The sequence below is a fragment of the Macrobrachium nipponense genome, chromosome 34 (assembly GCF_015104395.2).
Source record: "Macrobrachium nipponense isolate FS-2020 chromosome 34, ASM1510439v2, whole genome shotgun sequence".
NCBI lineage: Eukaryota > Metazoa > Arthropoda > Malacostraca > Decapoda > Palaemonidae > Macrobrachium > Macrobrachium nipponense.
Genome location: NC_061095.1, coordinates 18244146 through 18264779, shown reverse-complemented (window position 1 = coordinate 18264779; position 20634 = coordinate 18244146). Strand labels below are relative to the sequence as shown.

Genomic DNA, 20634 nt, shown 5'->3' with positions numbered 1-20634 from the left:
ATGTCTCCTTGTGAAGTTTACAGATGATCAGTGCTTTTGAGGGAATTCAAGTGCTGTTCAGTCCTGCTAATACAGAAACGTTGGCGTGCACATAGTGAACAGCAGTGCTTGATGGAGTCATCCGCACTTTGAGGGACCTCACACTTTCATAAATTACAATGTTTCTGGTCTAACCATGAAGAGATTAACAATACCAAATGGCAATGCAAGCACTAGGTTCGATGACCTTTCAATTAACAGCCTGGCATTCATCACAGAAAAAAAGGATCCAAATCACATATAAATACCTATGTTACAAATATTACTAGAGTATCTGCATCTTCACAGCTTTGATTCCATGCTAATTGGAAATTTATGTGTTTAAGGTGCCTCTATTGTGTCCAAAGAATCACTCGGCATATTACATTTGTTACCAAAGATCTCAAACTTTTACCGTAATGAATCTGTCAAATGAGCAGCTGTGAATGGACAAGCAGCACTAACTACAAATTATCTATCTAGAGAATGAAAAGCAAAACCGACGTTGCACTGTCGACATATCTGAGAGTTTAAAATACTGTTCTAGGTACAAAGTCAAACTTCCAGAGTTCAACATAAAATAAATTACTGCATATCAAAAGTATGCTGGTACAGTATTTATTTAAACTATACATATTAGAAAGAGGGTATAAAAACCACCATTGTCAAAGTATGAATTCATACATTTATAAAATTACTCAACCATAAATTCCTTATCAATATACAACACTAAAAATCATATCAAATGTTGTATAACAGGTATATACTCCATAATATAAATTTATCCAGTCATCACTTATTTAATTACCCTGGCTATTCTTGCATACAAAAAAGTAATATCAGAAACACCAAGAAAAACCCAGGAAAGACTAAATGATTTTATACCATAGACGAACACACATTTAATGTGTGACGCAGGTCCAACAACAAACAATTTGGATTAGTAACTTGCACTCTACTATCTGTTCGACAGATGGCAGTGGGAACATTGAACCTTTAAACTCGTGCCTTAAAGTAAACAGAAAGATACCCTGTTATTATGAAATTCCACATAATTCATCCCTGTTTTGCCTATATATATATCTGTATTAACTACAAAGGCAAAGGACTCGACATATACTGATAATCTGTCAGTATCATCCTCCTGCGAAGGTCAAACCAAAAGAAAAAAATTCAAACGACTACTGTGAAATAACTGAAAGAGCACCGAAAACCAGAGAACTATTTGGTGGTACATAATTTATGATGGCACAAGGGATTTCAGTAGACTTGATTAATCAGGCTTTAGTGACTCATGGCACCTAGACTTTGTGACGCCATCTGGGACTTCACTGTAGGAAAACCAGGAACTAGAATGGATAAAACAAAAGTTCATGCAACATTACAGATTCTGTTAGTCGATTATCATCATAGTACACAATGAAACAGTTCCTCTCCTAATTACAAGTTTACATATGAATGACTAAAATACAAATAAAAATTAAATTAACTTTGTCTTCCTCACATTTCTTTGGCAACAGACAAACTTCAGCAACATTTTTTTTCTTTTTATGCAGATACAAGCACTTGCACTGCTGAAAAAACATCACTCTCTGAAAGTACTCTTATAGTGATACAGCATGTTTGTCACATTTTAAAACTGTCAACGCCTACTCTAGCATCCACAAATTTGCTGATTTATAGTTTGCAGGTACACTGTTCTTCAATCTCATTCATGCACATTGTCTTAAAACTTAATAAGAAAAATGTCATGATAATGTGTATTCTTATCCACAAGCGCTTTCATTAAAAATAAGATAATTGTGCCAGGATGAGATATAAAATATTCAAAATTCCTTGTAAAGTATCAAAATAAATGATGTACATACATTGACAATCTACTGATATGTGTTTAAGAGATAAAGCAACACCAACAGTATGAAAAGAAATAAAACATTTTTTATGGAAACCATATTAAAAACAAAATTAACACTTCAGTTAGGTAAATATGAATTTAAATTTCCTTAATATCATTTTCAATCTAATTTATCAGCTATATTAAAGAACTCGCCAAAAGTTAACAACCAATTTAATACCAAATTAAAATAGGAAAACTATCCGTACTCCAGTTTCAATAAACCTACTTCTATTACATGTGCTCTAAATAGATGACAAACAAAATCAGTAGATTAAACGTCTGTATGTCCATTTTTATTTGCTAGATTTTTTCCGGTACAGGTATCTATTTTTAAGATTATATTGCTCACATTTCTATTTCTAGATTAAAAAGGACAATGACTGCAATGTTTGTTACCATTCAGGAATTATGAAATAAGGATTCTGCTCGACAATTTACAACACACATGCAAAGCTATTGTTAAACTGTTCAAAGATTATGTATGGCAGCTTAGCTTACAGAGTTAATGTCATTTTACAATATACGGAACAAATTAAGCCACAAAACACACACAGTCTGCTAACAAGGAAGCCTGAATTATACACAGTAATTCCTCTAAACCTATGGCAATTCATTTTATACTATGTAGTTGCAAAGGAATGGACATGATGGTGCTACAAGCAATGGCCAAATGATTTGTGCTTCAACATCCGCACAATCAAGGAAAAACACACACAATAATCCTAGGACATGTGAAAGAATGCTTAGCAAGTATTGCACATTACATTTTCAGAAAATCCTGGCTGATGGGAGGATAGAAGAGGAAAAATGGTTGTGAAAAGTGAAACAAAAGGAAATGGATATGTCATTTGGATGGAAGTCCTAACTGGAGCTGGAATGCTAGGGTTGCGGTTGAATCAAGCTTCTAAAATGCATCCCTTGGAAATGGTACAGCTATGACTCTTCTGAATATCAAGGCTGATTTCTCACTGGCTAATAACAGAGGATGCCATTTATCTGGAGTTATCATGAATAGTACTTACGCTCGCTGTATACACTCATGATAATATAGTATTCTACAGCAAGGTAAAATAATAAACTACATCCTTCTTGGACACAGTCTCACTGAGCAAAATATATTATGAATGAACTTCTAGGCCTGCTTTGAATTTCAGTCACAAAACATTTCATTAAAAATTTCTAATTCACCAGATGAAACATAACTAAATGGTAAAATCTGGAACTGCAAATATACCTGCACTTTCAAATCTACACAGAATGTTTATCTTTGTATTATATACAGTATACTCAGCAATTTTCTGGCTTTTATATTTTTATGTTTTCATTCTGCCCATCAAACCAAGTGTATAGCACCTTTAAAAAAAATCTTGAAAAATCCTGAGAATATATACGACACCTTCAACATTTACTGATGTTAACTACTGAATCAGAATTGCAGATACAAAGTTGGCAACACTATCCCCAATCAATCCCAACTTCACAGACCTGAAACTGCTCCTCATCAAGATTTTCTTGAGATGATATAAAATACTCGAGTATTATTTAACTAAAATATCAAGTTCCAAGTTACATGAGCAACTCCATTTCTAAAGATGCAGCAATTCTTTTTTAATAACAGCAAAGACCTAGATGTGATGAATTATCTTTGGTAATGAAGGGTCTCTGTCTGATGATACAAGGGCCCCATATTCAAACAGAGACAGTAATCCACGTTAATCATCAAATATTTTTTTCTATCTAAACATAATTCGAAAGTTAGGCCCTTCTGATCATGTTCACTAGATTAACAAGTACTCCTCAACACTAGGCATACAACCTGCTATGAGCTGAATGTACTTCATTTTTTAAATTCTATTCAAACATTTTCCTCTTAACTTTATTATAATGATACTTGAGCATTCTGCTCTGTTCAGTGCATTCCAGCAGATAATAAACTATTGTGCAGAGGCAACTGAAGACATCAACATGGCATACTGTACATACATAAATATGATTTGTGAAAATGTTAATAATGGTTAACCTTTTTTTTTTATCATGCACTAAACTTGCATCATCTGATGCTGAAATAATAAGGAGAAATATCCTGCAAGCTACGGTAGAAAAGGATAAATAAACTTTGGAGGGTAAGAGAACTGTAACTTCAAGTATAACAGCATTTCACTCGATTTGGATAGACCCAAGCAAAGGAGTCAAGAGGTGCTTTTTTAAATTTAATAATCACAGTAACTGCGAATACCTACTTCAGTTAAAATGCCTTGAAGTAAAAAATACAGAATAAGTGTAAGGAAGAATGTGAAGATCAATTGTTCAAATAAAATTTAATAAAGCATACAACTAAATGCAAAGAATGCAATAACACTAAAGAGGTAACTCAACCAAAACCAAAAGTTTCTACTAAGGGGCTACAGCATAAAGTACTCAAAACTAACAAAACCTAATACATGTTAACTCTTTCGTCAACAACCTACCAAAGTTGAATATTCTACTAAAACCAAAGTCACTTAAAACCACATTTTTAAAGCTCACTTTTCAAAGGTAAAGCATATACTAATTATCAGATAACAAATCACGCACTGTACAATCTTCAAACTTCGAATACTGTTAACAAGTCAAAATTACCTCAGACTAAAAAAATATTCAAAGTCCTTTTCACAGTATTTAAAGCTCCTATAATCAACAATGTTAACCACCAGACCAAAAATATGAAGCTCTGCAATATAATGGCATTTTCTAGTTATACAGTAGAAATGACAATCAATAGCACTCAAATTTTCCAAGTACAAAAAGAAATCCAACACAGGATATTATTGGTGCATACAAAATATTCTTTGCCATAATTTTCAAAGAGTTCTCAAGAATCCATATAAAAATGTACTGTACCACAGTCAAAGCTTCTTAAATACTCATTAACTTATACACTAATAGACTATGTCACACAATAGAACTAACTCTCTACTTGACTATCCTTTGGTGCTCGTGTCAATCTCTTTGCCCCTCGGTTGGCTGGGCCCTTTGGCTTGGCAAATTTGGGACGGTGTAAGTTTCGCTTGGGGTGAATTTCATCCAGGAGGTATTCTTCAGTCAACTCGGCACCTTCGCCAATTTCCAGCTGTTTAAAAAAATCTTGATATAATTCTCAGAGGATAATTCCCATCCTTAACTTATGTTACCAAAATCTTATCTAATTTTCCAGCTCCATAACTGTAAACCTCTTACTTCACTTATAACTACCTTATCAACCTGACCCATTACACTCTACGTTCTTATGTATTTAGGCATTATAAACAATATTCGATATTGCTGTAAACATAATCATGTGGGGTTGGCCAGTGATAAAAACATGATGGCATAAACAACTCAAACAAGTACGTAGTTAATTATGATGAGCATAATACAGTATACATTTTGGAAAAATTGCAAGCAAATATGAAAAAGAAGGATAAAAAATAAGAAAATGCAGGTACCATAACATGATAAATTACAGCAATTAACAGTCGGTCTTATAACTTTTCAGTTCAGTGGCCAAATTCATGGAAGAATGAACTTCATAAATTGAAAAACAAAGCTACATACAAAGAAAATCTTTGTTTTTTTCATGAATGACTTGAATATTAATTAATACTGAATTCGTACAACTTTTCAACATTCCTTTCTCTTTTATCTACAATTGGGGCTAAAATTTCCATTACAATCCTTCAACCTTAGATAAAATAATCATCCTGATAAGAAGAATACTACTCAACAGAAATATGTTTATTAACCACCCTCGGATTTTATAATCGGAGAAAGGGAGGGAGGCAGGTATTAAGGATTCAAATCTTCATCCATGATGTAATAATTCTGTTACATTCAGCAATACATTTTTCATCACATTTTGGTATCTGTGTATGGCCAAGCATAAACATAAATAAGACTGCAAAATTACTGACATATCTGATGTTTGGCTATAAACAGCCTCCAGAAAATATCACTGCCTTGTATCAGTCTTAGGACCCTAAACACCTGAACACAATAAATCCCAAGAAAAAGAAAAACGTAAAAGCCAAACATACCAGGTTCCTGAGTATTCTTACATAATAATCCAGACTGTGGAAAAATAGCTCCGGGCTTAATAATGAGCCTTTGTCATAATACCCATAGAAAAACAGAACTTTGAAAGAACATTCATCAAGATGAAAAATGCATTCTACTTCATAAACACAGGAAAATTATAAATCAAAATGAAGATTAACAAAGTTCATCATATAAACACCGAGTTGTCGTTCATATTCAACAAATGCAGGTGAAGCAGAAATAAATAAGAAATTAATATATTTATTGAACACTCTACAAAAGTATAACATACACAGAAAATACCATTATCAAGTAACTTATGAATACATGTAAACCTTGGCTGGAGTCCGTATAGCTACTGTACCTGATGCTCTGTCATTGTCTACACGTATTAATGAGTAGTTGGACCGATTAAATTTTCTTTGTACTTTACAGTTAGTAGGTTGTGTTCAGTAAGTATAACACTTCTTAATTTTATCTATCTACTTCCTTACCTTTACTTTACTTAGGGATAAAATACTATGTGAACCGTGAATGGGATGTGTTGAAAGATGATGTAAGCTTCCATAAAAATGGCAATTTTAAAATCTCCACAGAACTGTGGTCCTCAACCTTCAAGAGTTTTAGCAGGATTGCTGTAATATGGTACCTAATATGTGAGACCTTCCCATTCACATACATCCCACACCCTGAATACTTAAGATCAAATGATTATCTAAAGGCAGGTACTACAGAAAATTTGGTTTGAAGCTCAGCACCTTGGTTAGATTAATGAGAATTATTACTGCTTGCCTTGAATGAAGAACATCTTACTCAGATAATCTACAAATAGTACTTTTCAATCTCAAGTTCTTAAAGTTCTCTGTCATTCTCATATAATTCCGTTAATAAAAATCAGTATAAAATCTGACACGTATGTAGAGCATATACCAAATAAAAAGTTTGGCCCCATAAGGGGGCACCATCCCAGTATGACTTGTACTGCACATTTAGATAATATTTAAGGGTCTTTGCAGTAACCTCTACTGCATTCCTGCCTACATTTTACTTTCTTTTAAGTCTCTTTCCTCCTATCTGTCCAACTTCTTCAACTTTTCCTTTTTTCAATTGTCCTCCCACAGTAATCATAAATCCTCCCAAATAGTTTTTGTATGCCTAACATGTCTATAGTATATGGGACTTTGCAGTCTAGTTGAGCTACTTTACAATATCAGTGATTGACGTTTTATAAATTTTGCACAAAACCAACAGAGCTTGGAAGGAATTAAGCTACCAATAGGTAGCGAAAAGAAACATTACTACGTATATTTTTAAACAGTAAACTGATAAAGTCTTCACTGTGAAACTCAATACAAAACAGATAGCACCAAAAAATGCCAGTAATTAAAACCCATTTCACACCAGATACTGGAAAGAGCTCACTAGTAAATGAAATCACCACATAAATGGGTCACTAGCAACTGCATCACCACTACACAGTGAGTGGTGCATCACTACTAAAACCTAAAATACAAAAGACTAGCATAACAAATTCTTACCTTTTTGGTAATTTCTAGGTTTATGGAATTTTCCAGAAGGTCAATTACAGGACTCTTACTGCTAGAATATAACATTCTCTCCTTGATGGGGCAGTTGTATCCAGGCATGGAATAGATGAATACTGAAAAAAAAAAATCAAATATGTTAAACTATTGCACTATTTCAATTTGCTGTTTCCTCCAATATATCATCTTGAAAAGGGCAATGCAGATCCAATTCTATATGATTAATTGAAATAAAGAACCAAACTAAATACTTTCATAATTTTCATTCATATCAAACACAAGTTTTCAAAAGTTTTACTGCATTAAAGTCAATAATATAACAATAATGAAATTGCCTTACCCTACAAAATCTTCAGTACAGTATTTATGTTCAAAGAAAGATACATTATGCACTTACAAACACTATGGAAAAAGTCTCCTTCGTAATTATGGTCATATCGGTACAGATGGTATCGAGCAGCAGAATCAGGAATATGAGCGGGAAGTTTGTCAATGGGAAGCGATGCAACATCACTGTCAAGTTGAATTTCTTCAGCTGTTGTATCTGTCCACATACAATACAATGATTATCTGATTAAAGAACATTTCTCCTTGAAATTCCTGTATTTGCAAAGTATAGTGAGACAGTTACAAACTATAATCAAAAGAGAAAGTAAGAAACATTGACTATTCCATATTTACATCCAACAGCATTGTTAATATAGAATGGTGAATGTAATGAGCCTTCAGCAGAGTAAAGTGGAGCCACTTTACTCACTCTCACTATGTACTTAACTAAGCCTTTTCAGTGAGTGAAGTAACCAAAGATAAATGTTTTACCTACTTACCAATTTTCATTTGCACATACTGCAGTTCCCCACTTGCAAAGCGCTTGATGGAATTTATAGCGTCTTGCATTATGGGGAAAGCAACGCCCGCAAGGGTCTGGTGTTTGGTGTCTATGCTGATATCAACTCCAACTTCCAGTTTCTTGATTTCTTTCATTTCTTCTTCCTATTTAATATTTAACACACTGTTAAAGTCTTTCAATAAACACTTACAAGAGTAACTACTTAATATACGCATAAATTTTACAATCTTCAATCTGCTTTCATTTGTTGTTATAGATTTAGTTAAACGTACAATTACAATTTACAATTCCGTTGAGCCTACTGTAAAAGATTCTAGTAATCCATCATGAGGGATTATTCCTGGGTGAAACCACACACATCAAACTGAATTACACCAGCCACTAGTATAAGTCAAAATTATAAAAAAATTTGCACTACTGTACATCTATAAAATTCAGATTGACTTGTTTTAATTTTAAGTGAGAAAAGAAAAACAACCTGATGCCTTTATAGAATTCAACATCATCAAGAAAAAAAGATGGAGAGAATATGAGATCACTTAAACTTGAAGGAAGAAACAAAATCACTTCATAAATACAGAAAGTTTGTAGAGTCAAGTAAAACACAAGCAGGAATAAGTGAATAGAATAGAAAAAAAAACTTCAGCCAAAGGCCAAGCACAGGGACCTATAAAGTCATTCAGTGAAGAAAGTGAAACTGACAGCAAGGTCTGAAAGGTGTAACAAGAGGAAAACCTTGCAGTTGCACTACAAAGCAATTGTTAGCGAGGGTGGAAAGTCAGACAGAAGAAAGAGAACTTGAACGGAGGTACAGTAAAAGGAATGAGAGAGGTTGCAGCTAGGGACTGAGGAAATGCTGGAAAGGCCTTTAAGTATTAATACGTGGTGCACTGATGGTGAAAGAACCAGTTGGCAAGCTTACCCTCATGGTCAGTGGAACAGGAGCGGAAGCTGATTTACGATGGCGATGAAGACCATCTAAATTGAGATCTTCCTGTATGAAAAACATGAGACAAATTTACATGAGCAATAAGAAAAAATTACCTCTTAGCTTATTAGCAGTAAGCCCATAACTTTCATAACTTTTTTTTTTTTTTTTTTTTTTTTTTTTTTTTTTTTTTTACAAATCTCAAAATGGTATGAGTTTTGGAATTTTCCTTATCTCAAAAGCCTTAGGAATCTAAAAGTGTAACTGTAGTCTCATGAAAGTACTTAATAACAAGAACTTTTTATCCTGAGGATTTTACATCCATCCCATGAACACCATAAATATCCACTACTTTATCTGTTTTATTACCATTTCCACATACTACAATTATGAACCACGATTTTATCATTCATAAGGGAGACTAAATTTTCAAACGCAGACTATCTAACAGTGGAGAAATTATGAGTGACTGCTCAGAAAACAAAAAATCATTGATATAAAATATGTAAAAGTACTCAAAGCTGACTTTATGACTTGATATTTTTTTTGCAGAATGTTGAGAACATTAACTTCTACTATATGCTTACCTCTACTGTGCCAAACAACTCATCACTGATTTGTGTTGCACCAAACTCCTTTTTAAGAGTGGCTTTGGTAGAAGCATACAACATCTTCTCCCTGATTGGGGAGTCATCAGGTGACCAGCAGAGCAGAAGCCATTCATATCCACCATGTGCCTCTGAATCCAACCTACAATAAACAATCGCATTATTATAATTACACTGAAAAAATGCATAAATTTAATGACATATGATATGTTTCCGTGACTCAGAGACAAATAACACCCCAAAATAGTTGTAAATGAGTTGTATATCATGCTAATGTAAACAGCTGTATAGAGAAAATCCTGCTAGCAAGCTAAACACATACCTGTAGAGAAGATAGCAAGGCTGTTTTTCCCTCAGTAATGGCAAAACCATCAAGTTGTAGTCATCTTCCCAGGAACCCCTTGCCTCCTGATACTCCCCAAGCTGTAGTGCCTCTGTTGAAGACATTAATTCGATTAGTTTCCAAACACCTGTGTCATAGTAAGATCTTAATTACAGATTTACATAACACATAACAGCATAAACTACAGGGCAACACATATGCTTGCAGTAAGTATTATTAACAACATACAACCAATTTGCTAGAAGTGGTAAGAGCATAACTCTCATTTTTGAGGAGCTAAATTAAAAAAAGTTCATAAACCTAAATAAACCTGTACTTACCATCTTCAATCGTGACCTTAAAGACTCGAATGTTACCGCTGCGGCACGTACCGAAAAAAGTTAGCAGCGCGTCATTTGCTGGAAGTAAGTAAGTAATGTTACAAAACAATACTTTACATACATCATCACATTACAGAAAACTTTACAATACTACTTATCAAAATAATAAGCATAACAAATACATACTAGTATTGTGAAACATGCAGCATTCTTTTCCCGTGCCGCATTCTTTTCCCGTGCCATCATATTTTCTACCAATAGGCATACATATTAAAATTAGCTTGTTTACTATGCATCTTAAGCATATTGAAAAATCCCTTAACCTTAGCCATTTACTATTTGCCGTACAAAGAAAAGCCACATGTCTGAGAAATACTTTCCTAACAAGAATTACAAATGGCCAATAATTAATGATAGCCAAAGTATTTCACTTCCTAATGCAGCCCCATACACAAAAATGAGTCGGCTAAACCTACACTAATGGTCAAAAACACACATCACACATAGGCAGTTAGAGAAACATAAGCTCAAGCTGGAATTGAGAAATTCATACTGGGTAAACTTAGTCTAGCCTAATTGCCATTTTGTATATTTCATGGTTATACAGTATTGACCATCCTCCAATGCTCCGCTGTTTTGGGGCTCTCCAGTTCTAAGGAATAAAATGCTTGTTTGACTGGTGAAGATGTCCCCTCCTCCGATATGACTAGTCTATGCACTTACTGGCTAAGAATCATGAAGTACTTCAATGTTATTAAAATTAATTAACCGATGGTTAGCTAAGTTTTGTGGGGAAAAGTAAGTGTACTTTTAAGGCTGAGGAAACCACTTGTCTCTCTCTCTTTTTTTACTTTGCACTGCAACTGGAGGTAATTGTTATGTAACTTATGAACAAACTTTTACATGCACTTAATTTTTAAAAATACGAAAAATAGGACAAACTTAATGGCATGTAAGTGAAAACTACAAATCTGGTGGCCAGCCAGATAATACCTATTCAGCAATTTACATACAATTCATTGTTCACACATTAGCTGACGACGCGAGTTAACTAAGGGTAAAACTGCAGACAACTACCGCAGACTAATTCCTGCCAGTCACCGAGTGGAATATTTACTACAGGGCGAGTGTAAAATGAAAGGGAACACTTCTGCACACTAAAAAAACCTAATCTTTCCAAGAATGCCATGTCCTCATCTAACCCGACCTTACCTTCCTAACCTCACATAGGGTGCCGTGCCCGGACATGATTTTGGGGGTTTCAACCCATCTCAGACCAGCAAAGTACCGCTTCAACATTGGAAACAAGAACTAAGCTTCAGTTCAGAGGTATATATTGGAGCTTGAAACTGTCGTTCTGCAAACTACCCACCCCCTTTTTGTTATGTTTTTGTGGTAAATCTAGGTAATAAATAGACTCCGCGTCAGGTATTTCTTTGGAAATTACGGTTTCCTATAGTATTTGGGTTGCTTATTAAGAATCTACCATTATTTTGGAGGGTTGACTGTAATCAACCCCCAGGGGATAGTACTAAATGCAGCGAAATATATTTGACACCGTCAATCCCTAGTGGCTGTCGTACTTGCGGGAACATTCCTTGCAGTCCGCGCAGAGTTAGTATTGCCTAGAATTACGTTTTTTTTTTAAGTTTGTGTATTTACCATCTTTTGTTTGTGCTTTTACATTACCCCCACAGGTTGGGGACATGATAGGCTAATACCTACCTAATCTGCAGTTTAACCTTGGAAATGTGTAGGTTATGTAATTATTACAAAAGCACCATTAGACTACATAGAAATATTAAAGGGTACAAACACAGCTATACAATATTTGCTATATAATATATGTAGGCCTAGTCGTCATCAACGGCTACAAATAGGGCTACCAAGTAGATACGTAGCCTAGGCTTAATTTAGCCTAGGCTATACTCGTTTCATGAACTAGAACCACACCCTAAAATAATAGAAATTATTGTTTAGGCTTATTTTACCTCTCGCTTGAGGGTAAATATGCTAATATTTCATAATAATTCACTGAAAGCTTAGGCTAGGCCTATTCTAGGCATAGCATAGACCTAGTCTTAGACTTAAGATAGATAGTGAAAAGATTAGGTTATTGTACCAATATACACCATTTTAAGCTTCGAGTTTAATTAAATCTCAAGAAATATCTTTATTTTCTAGTTTTCCTTTTGTTAATTTACTAAATTTATAGATAAATAACTAGTATATTTATATAGGGTAAACCTAGTACCATGATACGCCCCTTCCCACCTAGGCAACAGCAAAAGGCTTCGTTATATCGGTTCATCTTAACAAAATAACAATTTTACATTTTTACTTTGCATTATGTGTTCAATTCAGAGCAAAATACTATCTTCACAAACGGTAAAAAGCAATAAAAACTCCATTATTACCTGTGATTCCGTCTGGTGTGACATTGTTTTGTTCTGACAGTCTTCTTACTCGATCGGTCGCTTAGACTCAAATGTCACGGGAGACGAGGAAGAGAAAGCACACACTCTCTCCCTGTCTCTCTCTACTTTCTAAAGAAAATGCAAGCATGGGAATAATGTGAAAAAATAAAAAGGGGAGTTAGGGAACTGATCTAAGGATAATAAACACCTTCATTGAAAAATAAAGAGAGGATTCACGTCAGGGGCGAAAAAGAGAAAGCGCTTTTTCTCTCTCTCTCTCTCTCTCTACCTATACTTTTTTTTTTAGAGAAAATGTAAACATGGCAGTGAAATACTATAAGAGAATAGATTTTAAAACGCTTTAATTAATTAAACTCCTTCATTTCATGGTAAGGAGATGATTCGGGGAATTTTGACGAAGCTTTTGATATTAATAAATGATGCAATTCGGAGGGGATCTACTTTTCCAAAGAAAATGGAAACAAGGCAATGGGAGACTATTGAAAACAGAAAAATAACCTAGCCAGTGTTTTTTCTAAGATATTTATTCTCCTTGCATGCACTGTATGAACAAGATTAATGCAAATATAGATCACATTTTAGATATAAAAATAATGAAATAGACAGGAAGTATATGGGGTGGGAGAAGGAAACTTTCTAATGTAGGTAGGTTTCTCTCTCATAAATTCCAAAAGGAGGAGAAACTGACAATTTGTTATACTAAAACATAGTATATGACGAGGGAATATGACAGGAAAAGATGTTTTCCGAAAAACAGCCTCTCAAGGAAAAAACAATGGCTTTGTTTTGGCGCCTGATATGATTTTCCTTCAAGGAAAAACAATGGCTTTGTTTTGGCCCCCTATATGGATTTCCTCTCAAGGGAAACCAATATCGTTCATTAGGCCTACAGTGTGGATTCCCTCTCAAGGTGAGACAATGGTTTTCATTTGACCTTTAATTTATTAGCTACCTTTCTCTCGAAGCTTTGTGGACAGTGTTCCATCTTTAACCCGAATGGATTAACTCTCTCGGGTGTGTGTTTTCCTCGTAGGTAACCAGGAATTTATGTGTAATGTTGAAGTGTGTATCTAAAAATAGTTTCCTGTTTCGATTAGGTTGCTTTTGTGAGTTATCACACCGTAGCCATAGCCAGCGAGTCTGAAGGTGTCTGTCTCTATTGCGTCCTGGCAAACTGTCAACACTGCATCCGATTTCCTAGCTTCTGACTACTCATTGATAGGATACCAAATATCTGACTAGCACCGTTTTAGCAACGGTATCCATGACAGGCGCCAGTTGGCATAAAGCCGGTTACCAATTAACAATGTTCTGTTACTTTTTTTCTTTCTTACTGACGGTATTAACTTGCTTAAATCTAACCATTAAGAGTAAAATGTGAATGCGCGGAATGAATGATTATTAGTATGTCTGCCAAGTAATATTCTGTGTAGTTTTCCTGAATTAGGTAGATTAGATGAATAAAATGAGCATGTGATCCTTAGTTCTGTAAGTCTATGCTTGATATGGTACTAGAATATCAAGAAGCTGGATTGTCATACATTATAAGATAAAATTCATAATTGTAATATGTTACTATATGTAACTATGACGTCTAGTCATACCTATTGCCTGTGTATTAAGATATATGAAGTTACTGTTTATAAGCTGGCATATATTATTGGAATGTAATAGGACGATTTGATGATACAGCTATAATTTAGGCTGTTTCGTTCAGATATTTCACTTTAAAACTTATTTAAAAACTATTTTTTATTGAAAGATCTGTTGATTTTAAGACAAACCATTTGACTGGTCATTAGATGAGACAATCATAAAGTAGAAAAATGCCTGTTTATTGTAACAAACGATTCAGTTTAATGACCACATGGGCCTTTATTGATGGTGCAGCATAACTAGATGTCGAAAAAAGCCCTTATAGTCTAAACACCGAGAACTCATGAGCAGCACACCAACCTCCTACACATTCGCTCGCCATTATATAAGGCTACCCGTTCCAGTATACCTCTTCCACAAAATTTATCCAGCATTTTGTAGACATTCCTTCCTTCCCATTTTTTCCAGGTTCTATATTTCTTCATATTTCTGACCCTTTCAGATTTTACTACGACAAATGTACTAGGCACATATCAGCACATTATAACAAGTAAACGTTTTTATTCACTTTCGATTTTCATGCTTCAATTCTCTATATAGGAGCGTTGGCTCAACCGTCCCTTTACACGTTCTCATCTCGGCCTCTATAAACACACATATAGATTACAGTAAAAATAGGAATCCACACAAACAAATAAGAAAAACGAAAGTTCGTAAGCTCCCCTGAAGCGCGGGAACTCGAAACTGCGAGGCAGTGGAAAGCCATGGGTGATATGATGTGTAGTACACGTCATTCAGTCAATATCTGTGATCTCGTTCAGCGAAGCACAGTCTTTATTTGGATTCGTCAAGACGTCGTGAAGATTTACGTCAATGGTCATGATATATAATAAAAGTTTCATTGAAATAAATTGCAAATGCAAGATGCAAAGCTTCTATTATAATGCAGTCGGCTACTTTAAGAACGTAATTGATTCCTGCGGTTGTGCGCGCTTGTGAGTGCTCGTTCAAGTGTGGAGAGAGAGAGAGAGAGAGAGAGAGAGAGAGAGAGAGAGAGAGAGAGAGATTTTGCAAAAAAATATAAATAAGTGACCTATGATCAATACCATTGATTTCCCCTTGTCAATAAATGACTGGTTTCTTCTTGCACAACCGAAGGTCGTTCGTGTAATGTATATTAACGATAAAAAAAGTTTCGTTATATTAATAATAATAATAATAATAATAATAATAATAATAATAATAATAAAAGAAACGATAGCGGCGTAGTGACCTCTCTGCTCTGGAACGTTCAAGCAGCGATAAATAAAACTCCACAGAAGTTAGTTATTCAACTGAAAAGGCTTCCCGACCCAGGGGCGCCCCCAAGAACAAGTGAAGCCCAGAGGGCTCCCCCCCAACACCTAAGGGACACTTGGCTGACAGAACTCAGAAACCTTACCACTTCAGTCCACATGTTCTCTCCCTCACTCTCGTAGGCCGTATCGTCAGGATGTGAACGCCTTTGGGTGGTGAATCTAGTCATATAACGACTAGGAAGTTTGGAGAAAATGTTTTAATTAAGAACTGAAAGAAGAAGAAGAAGAAGAAAAAAAAGGAACTTTAAGTGTCACAATGACGTGTCAGAAAACACCGACATTGGCGCCATTATTCGTTTGTTTATCGCCAAAGGTGGGTTTCGGTGACGAATGAATGAAAAGTATATAGCAACTTGGCGTGATGAACTACTGAAGAAAAAAATATATATATCGGTCAATATAGAGTAACGACTCCTCTTGAATGGCCGAGTTCCGACACATATGAAGTCGGCGTGCAAGCTGAAAGACGACATCGTCTTGTGTGCGGCTGACATTTAAACGATCGGCAGCGGAGGCGTAAGTATTTATCAGAAACGTGAAAAAAGTAACCCCCCTATCTTGATGTACGACGTATAAAGTATTATTATTATTATTATTATTTTTAAAGTGTGAAGTCTATGCCTAGAGACACGGATTCGAACGTGGCTTTGTTTACATTTGGAAGAAAGGTCCGTGAAGTGGCTGAGGGGCATGTTACTTCGAAACCCAGTATTGGCCTTGCAACCGTGTCTTGCACATTCTTGCAGGCTCTGTCGGTCGGCGCTTCGGTATAGCACGAGTGTGAAATTCGCTTGCAAGTGCGATAGTTCCTGTAAAGTTTGTTTTCTTCGTCTACTTTAAATGTCGTGAACATTGAAAAAATAATTGTGACCGAAGTGCTTTAGTCAAGCACTCGCGCGCACTTCCGGGACAAACGTGTCGTTTACGTAATGTGCTTTCAGGTCGTCTGATGCAGCGACATTAAACGACATTACTAATTCCTGAGTGGTCGCCTTTTTTGCTAAGTGCCAAAAGTGAAAATAACAGGTATTGAACTCTTCCTGGAAAAGTGCAGTTATAGGCTACATGCCATTATGAAAAATATTTTAGGCCTAATCGAAGTTATTTTGATCATGTAGACACGAGCCTACTGTATTTGTGTGTGTGTGTGTGTTTTACACTGCGTTATAAATGAAGAAAACAGATGAAAAGTGGAAATAATGAAATACATAATTGAAAAGTGAGATGTTACCTGTCATGCGTTACGTAACTTTTTGGTTTAGCCGGAAATGTCACTTACACTTTAGGCTAGTCTGATATTATGAGTGTCCGTACTTGCAATGATAGCCTACCCCTAATATTTACATTAACATTTACCTAATAAAGCTTTGTTTAATAACAACAAGTTTAAAATATGATTGAATTGTCTGGACATACTAAAAAAGAAATACTTTAATGTACTGAAGCATTAAATTGTTTTTTATATTATATTACCATCATATGTAGAGACACACAAATTACATACAATAAAATCTCCCCTTCTGCAAATTGTGGTATGGCATTACGAGAAATATCTAATTTTTTTTTGTATGCGCAGAACAATAAACAGGAAGTGCTCTGTAAATTTAATGCCATGTGCTTGACTTATGGAAAAGTGGAACCGGTTCTTAGTGCCATGTGATCATGGCGTCACTCACACTCTTTCTCTCTCTAACGCACACGGACACATACCTACATACACATGTACACTCACACACACAGTCCTAACAGAGATAGAGGCAAACACACTTACACGATCGTTCCAGTATTGATTCAATCACACACAAACTTGAACTTTACTTTTTATCTGATTCAGGAGGACGCGTCTCTCTCTCTCTCTCTCTCTCTCTCTCAGTCTCCTCTCTCTCTCTCTCTCTCTCGTCTCTCTCTCTCTCTCCTCTCTCTCTCTCTCTCTCTCTCTCTCTCTCGGGGGGAATTTCAAGCAAGATCTTCAGTTATTTAGAGCAGTTTGCGTCACTTCAACGCGAACCCACTGAAACAAATGTAAGATACAATCAAAAGGAGAAATGATTACCTGCGCAGTTAAGCCTATACCCATTTCACTGCTCTTCCGTAAGCTCGAAACGCGATTGCAACATGGGAGACCTCAAATATTAACCATCCGATCGATGGATCCTATGTATGAAAGATAAGGGTGCCATCCCGTAATCACTCCTATGTCCAGCAAATGACGGAAGTCGGAGATAGCAGAAACGCACTGTAATATGTGTTGCCTTGGTTGCACCAGCACACATGGGTCTAGCTCGTATTGAGTATGTTTCTTACCAGTAGCTTGCAATTTTATATTTCCATTTGAGTGCTTTTCTTTTACTATATATCTGAAAATCTCCATTACCGAAAAGAAAATGTGTACATTAGTTTCGTTGTTTTACAGTCTGAATAACCGTTATATTTACAGAACCAATTAACGAGTTTTTATCCGTTCCACAAACACCTATTGAACGGCCCTTTTCGTTATTTTTAGCAATTTTTGATATGGTTTATAGCTCGTTTTTTTTTTTTTTTTTTTTTTTTTTTTTTTTTTTAATAAGACATTAGCTTATTTGGATGATGTTATGTCTAGTGCTGTCTGATTTGTCGAAGAACTTTAGTAGGCCTATGTCACTTCCCTGGTTCACCTTACTGCTGACAGTTGAGCAACGTCTGGTTGCCTTTAAGCCTAGGTTTTACAATCCACCATTTTTTTATATTTTTTTATTTATTACTCCGGAAATGCGGAACAATTACTGGTAATACAGTGTCTAAAAGCAGGGTCTCCCGAAGGGAAATTGCTCCCGGATATCGACGGTAAGGGACGTTGTACGGATTCAAGAAGAATATTTAGGGTTTATACGGTTTCATATGTGCTTGAAGCCGGTTGCTTCGGGATTTTTGACATTAGTACGGAATCACTACGGATGCATGTGTAAGAAGGGTAACAATGGGTCCTATACTCAGTTTTTTTCCATCTGTCCATCCGCCTGTGGTGTTTTTGTATGGTAACACTGCGTCCCGGGCTTTAGATAGTTACGCTATTTGTAAGTTTTAGGTAAATAAAAGGATATCTGGGTGTACATTTGCAACTGAAAAGTGTTTTAATAATTTACTTTATGCGAATTACACCGTTAATATAGTATTCGAAATAGGATATTATTATAATCATTGAATGTAAGCTGAATGTAACTATACTCTGTTTTTTTCCATCTGTCCATCCGCCTGTGGTGTTTTTGTATGGTAACACTGCGTCCCGGGCTTTAGATAGTTACGGTATGTGTAAGTTTTAGTATAAAAGGATATCTGGGTGTACATTTGCAACTGAAAAGTGTTTTAATAATTTACTGTATGCGAATTACACCGTTAATGTTCGAAATAGGATGTTATTATAATCGTTGAATGTAAGCTGAATGTGACTATCTAAAGCCCGGGACGCAGTGTTACCATACAAAAACACCACAGGTGGATGGACAGATGAAATTTTTTTTTTTTTTTTTTAAGTAATTGCTGTCCCTAGTACTACTACTACTACTGTGAAGGCAGCTGTGGACATCCTAAAATATTTTTATCTAGGACTACGTATATGTATGTATGTATGTACATATGTGTGTGTACATGTTCATCATCATGACTTTATTTTAAGGGTAGCAGAAAATATAGTTACCAAGTTAAGCAATACCTCTATAGGAGGTTTAACGAGGTGCGTTTCATAATGGGAAAAGGTGGGAGAATATTCTCTCTCTCTCTCTCTCTCTCTCTCTCTCTACGAGGAATGGAATGATTTTGCAACTGTGATTTTTTTAAAGTTAAAAGGAATATCGTGAGCTTATTTAATAAAAAAGATAGTTAAAAAAAAAGACTTAGTCGTAAAATCGTGTTTGTGGCGCCATACTTACACACCGTAGAGAAGTTAATTATAATTTTAAATGTTCTCGTTTTGCTCCAGTTAAGGTTATAATAACATTTTGCCATTGTCTTTGGTTATTACTTTTAAGTAGAACTTATTTTTTCTTTTATTAATATTATTTTATTAGTCAGCATTTGTCATATGGTTTATATACTCGTATGTCTTGGTGAATTTTTTCAGTTATCTGTAGACCTATTTTATAGAACTCTGTGTGTGTGTGTGTGTTTGTGTTAGTGTGCTAGTGTAGGGAGTGAATTTATTACCTGGTAGAGATGCATGCGGGAGTTAGAGAGAAAGGAACAAGGCAGATTTATAGCAATTAGTGTCACAGTAATAACCTTAAGATTCGCACCGTGGTGATGTATTGAGTGTACTCTCTCTCTCTCTCTCTCACGCACACTAATATATATATATATATAATATATATGTATATATATATATATATATATATATATATATATATATATGCATTATGTGTAAGAATGATAAACATGCGAAAATATGTAACAAATGATGTGCCCACATGTCACTTATAAGCTTTGTTATTTAATATTAACTTTGTTATTTTTTATTTTCATGGATTACTAGAATCATCAGAAAGAAAAAGTTGACAGGTTCAAATACTCAGAAAGAATTGGTCTATTGTTTAAGTGTTGTGCTGTTTCGTGAATCATTATCGTTGAAACAAAGCGCACAAAATCAAATATACATACTTGAAAAGTATTTTTTTGCGTGATACGAATGAACGAAATAATGATTGCG

At 35.1% G+C, this 20634-nt stretch overlaps 2 protein-coding genes across 4 annotated transcripts in view; one reads left to right on the top strand and one right to left on the bottom strand.

The window, feature by feature from the left end:
• Positions 1-680: 680 nt before the first annotated feature.
• Positions 681-10712, bottom strand: LOC135207948 (twinfilin-1-like). The gene is made up of 8 exons (XM_064239932.1): positions 10562-10712; positions 10221-10332; positions 9878-10040; positions 9285-9356; positions 8340-8505; positions 7910-8056; positions 7507-7628; positions 681-5024 (listed from the first exon to the last, which is right to left on the bottom strand). The coding sequence occupies exons 2-8, from the start codon at positions 10268-10270 to the stop codon at positions 4860-4862; spliced, it is 885 nt and encodes a 294-aa protein (XP_064096002.1). The 5' UTR covers positions 10271-10332; positions 10562-10712; the 3' UTR covers positions 681-4859.
• Positions 10713-20460: 9748 nt separating this feature from the next.
• The window catches only part of LOC135207945 (calcium/calmodulin-dependent protein kinase kinase 1-like), a 382666-nt gene continuing 382492 nt past the window's right edge, over positions 20461-20634 (top strand). For 2 of the 3 annotated variants that reach the window (XM_064239925.1, XM_064239924.1), the window contains exon 1: positions 20461-20634. This exon is cut by the window's right edge and continues 844 nt beyond it. The gene's annotated coding sequence lies outside the window, so the exon portion shown is untranslated. The other variant, XM_064239927.1, reaches the window with a different exon arrangement.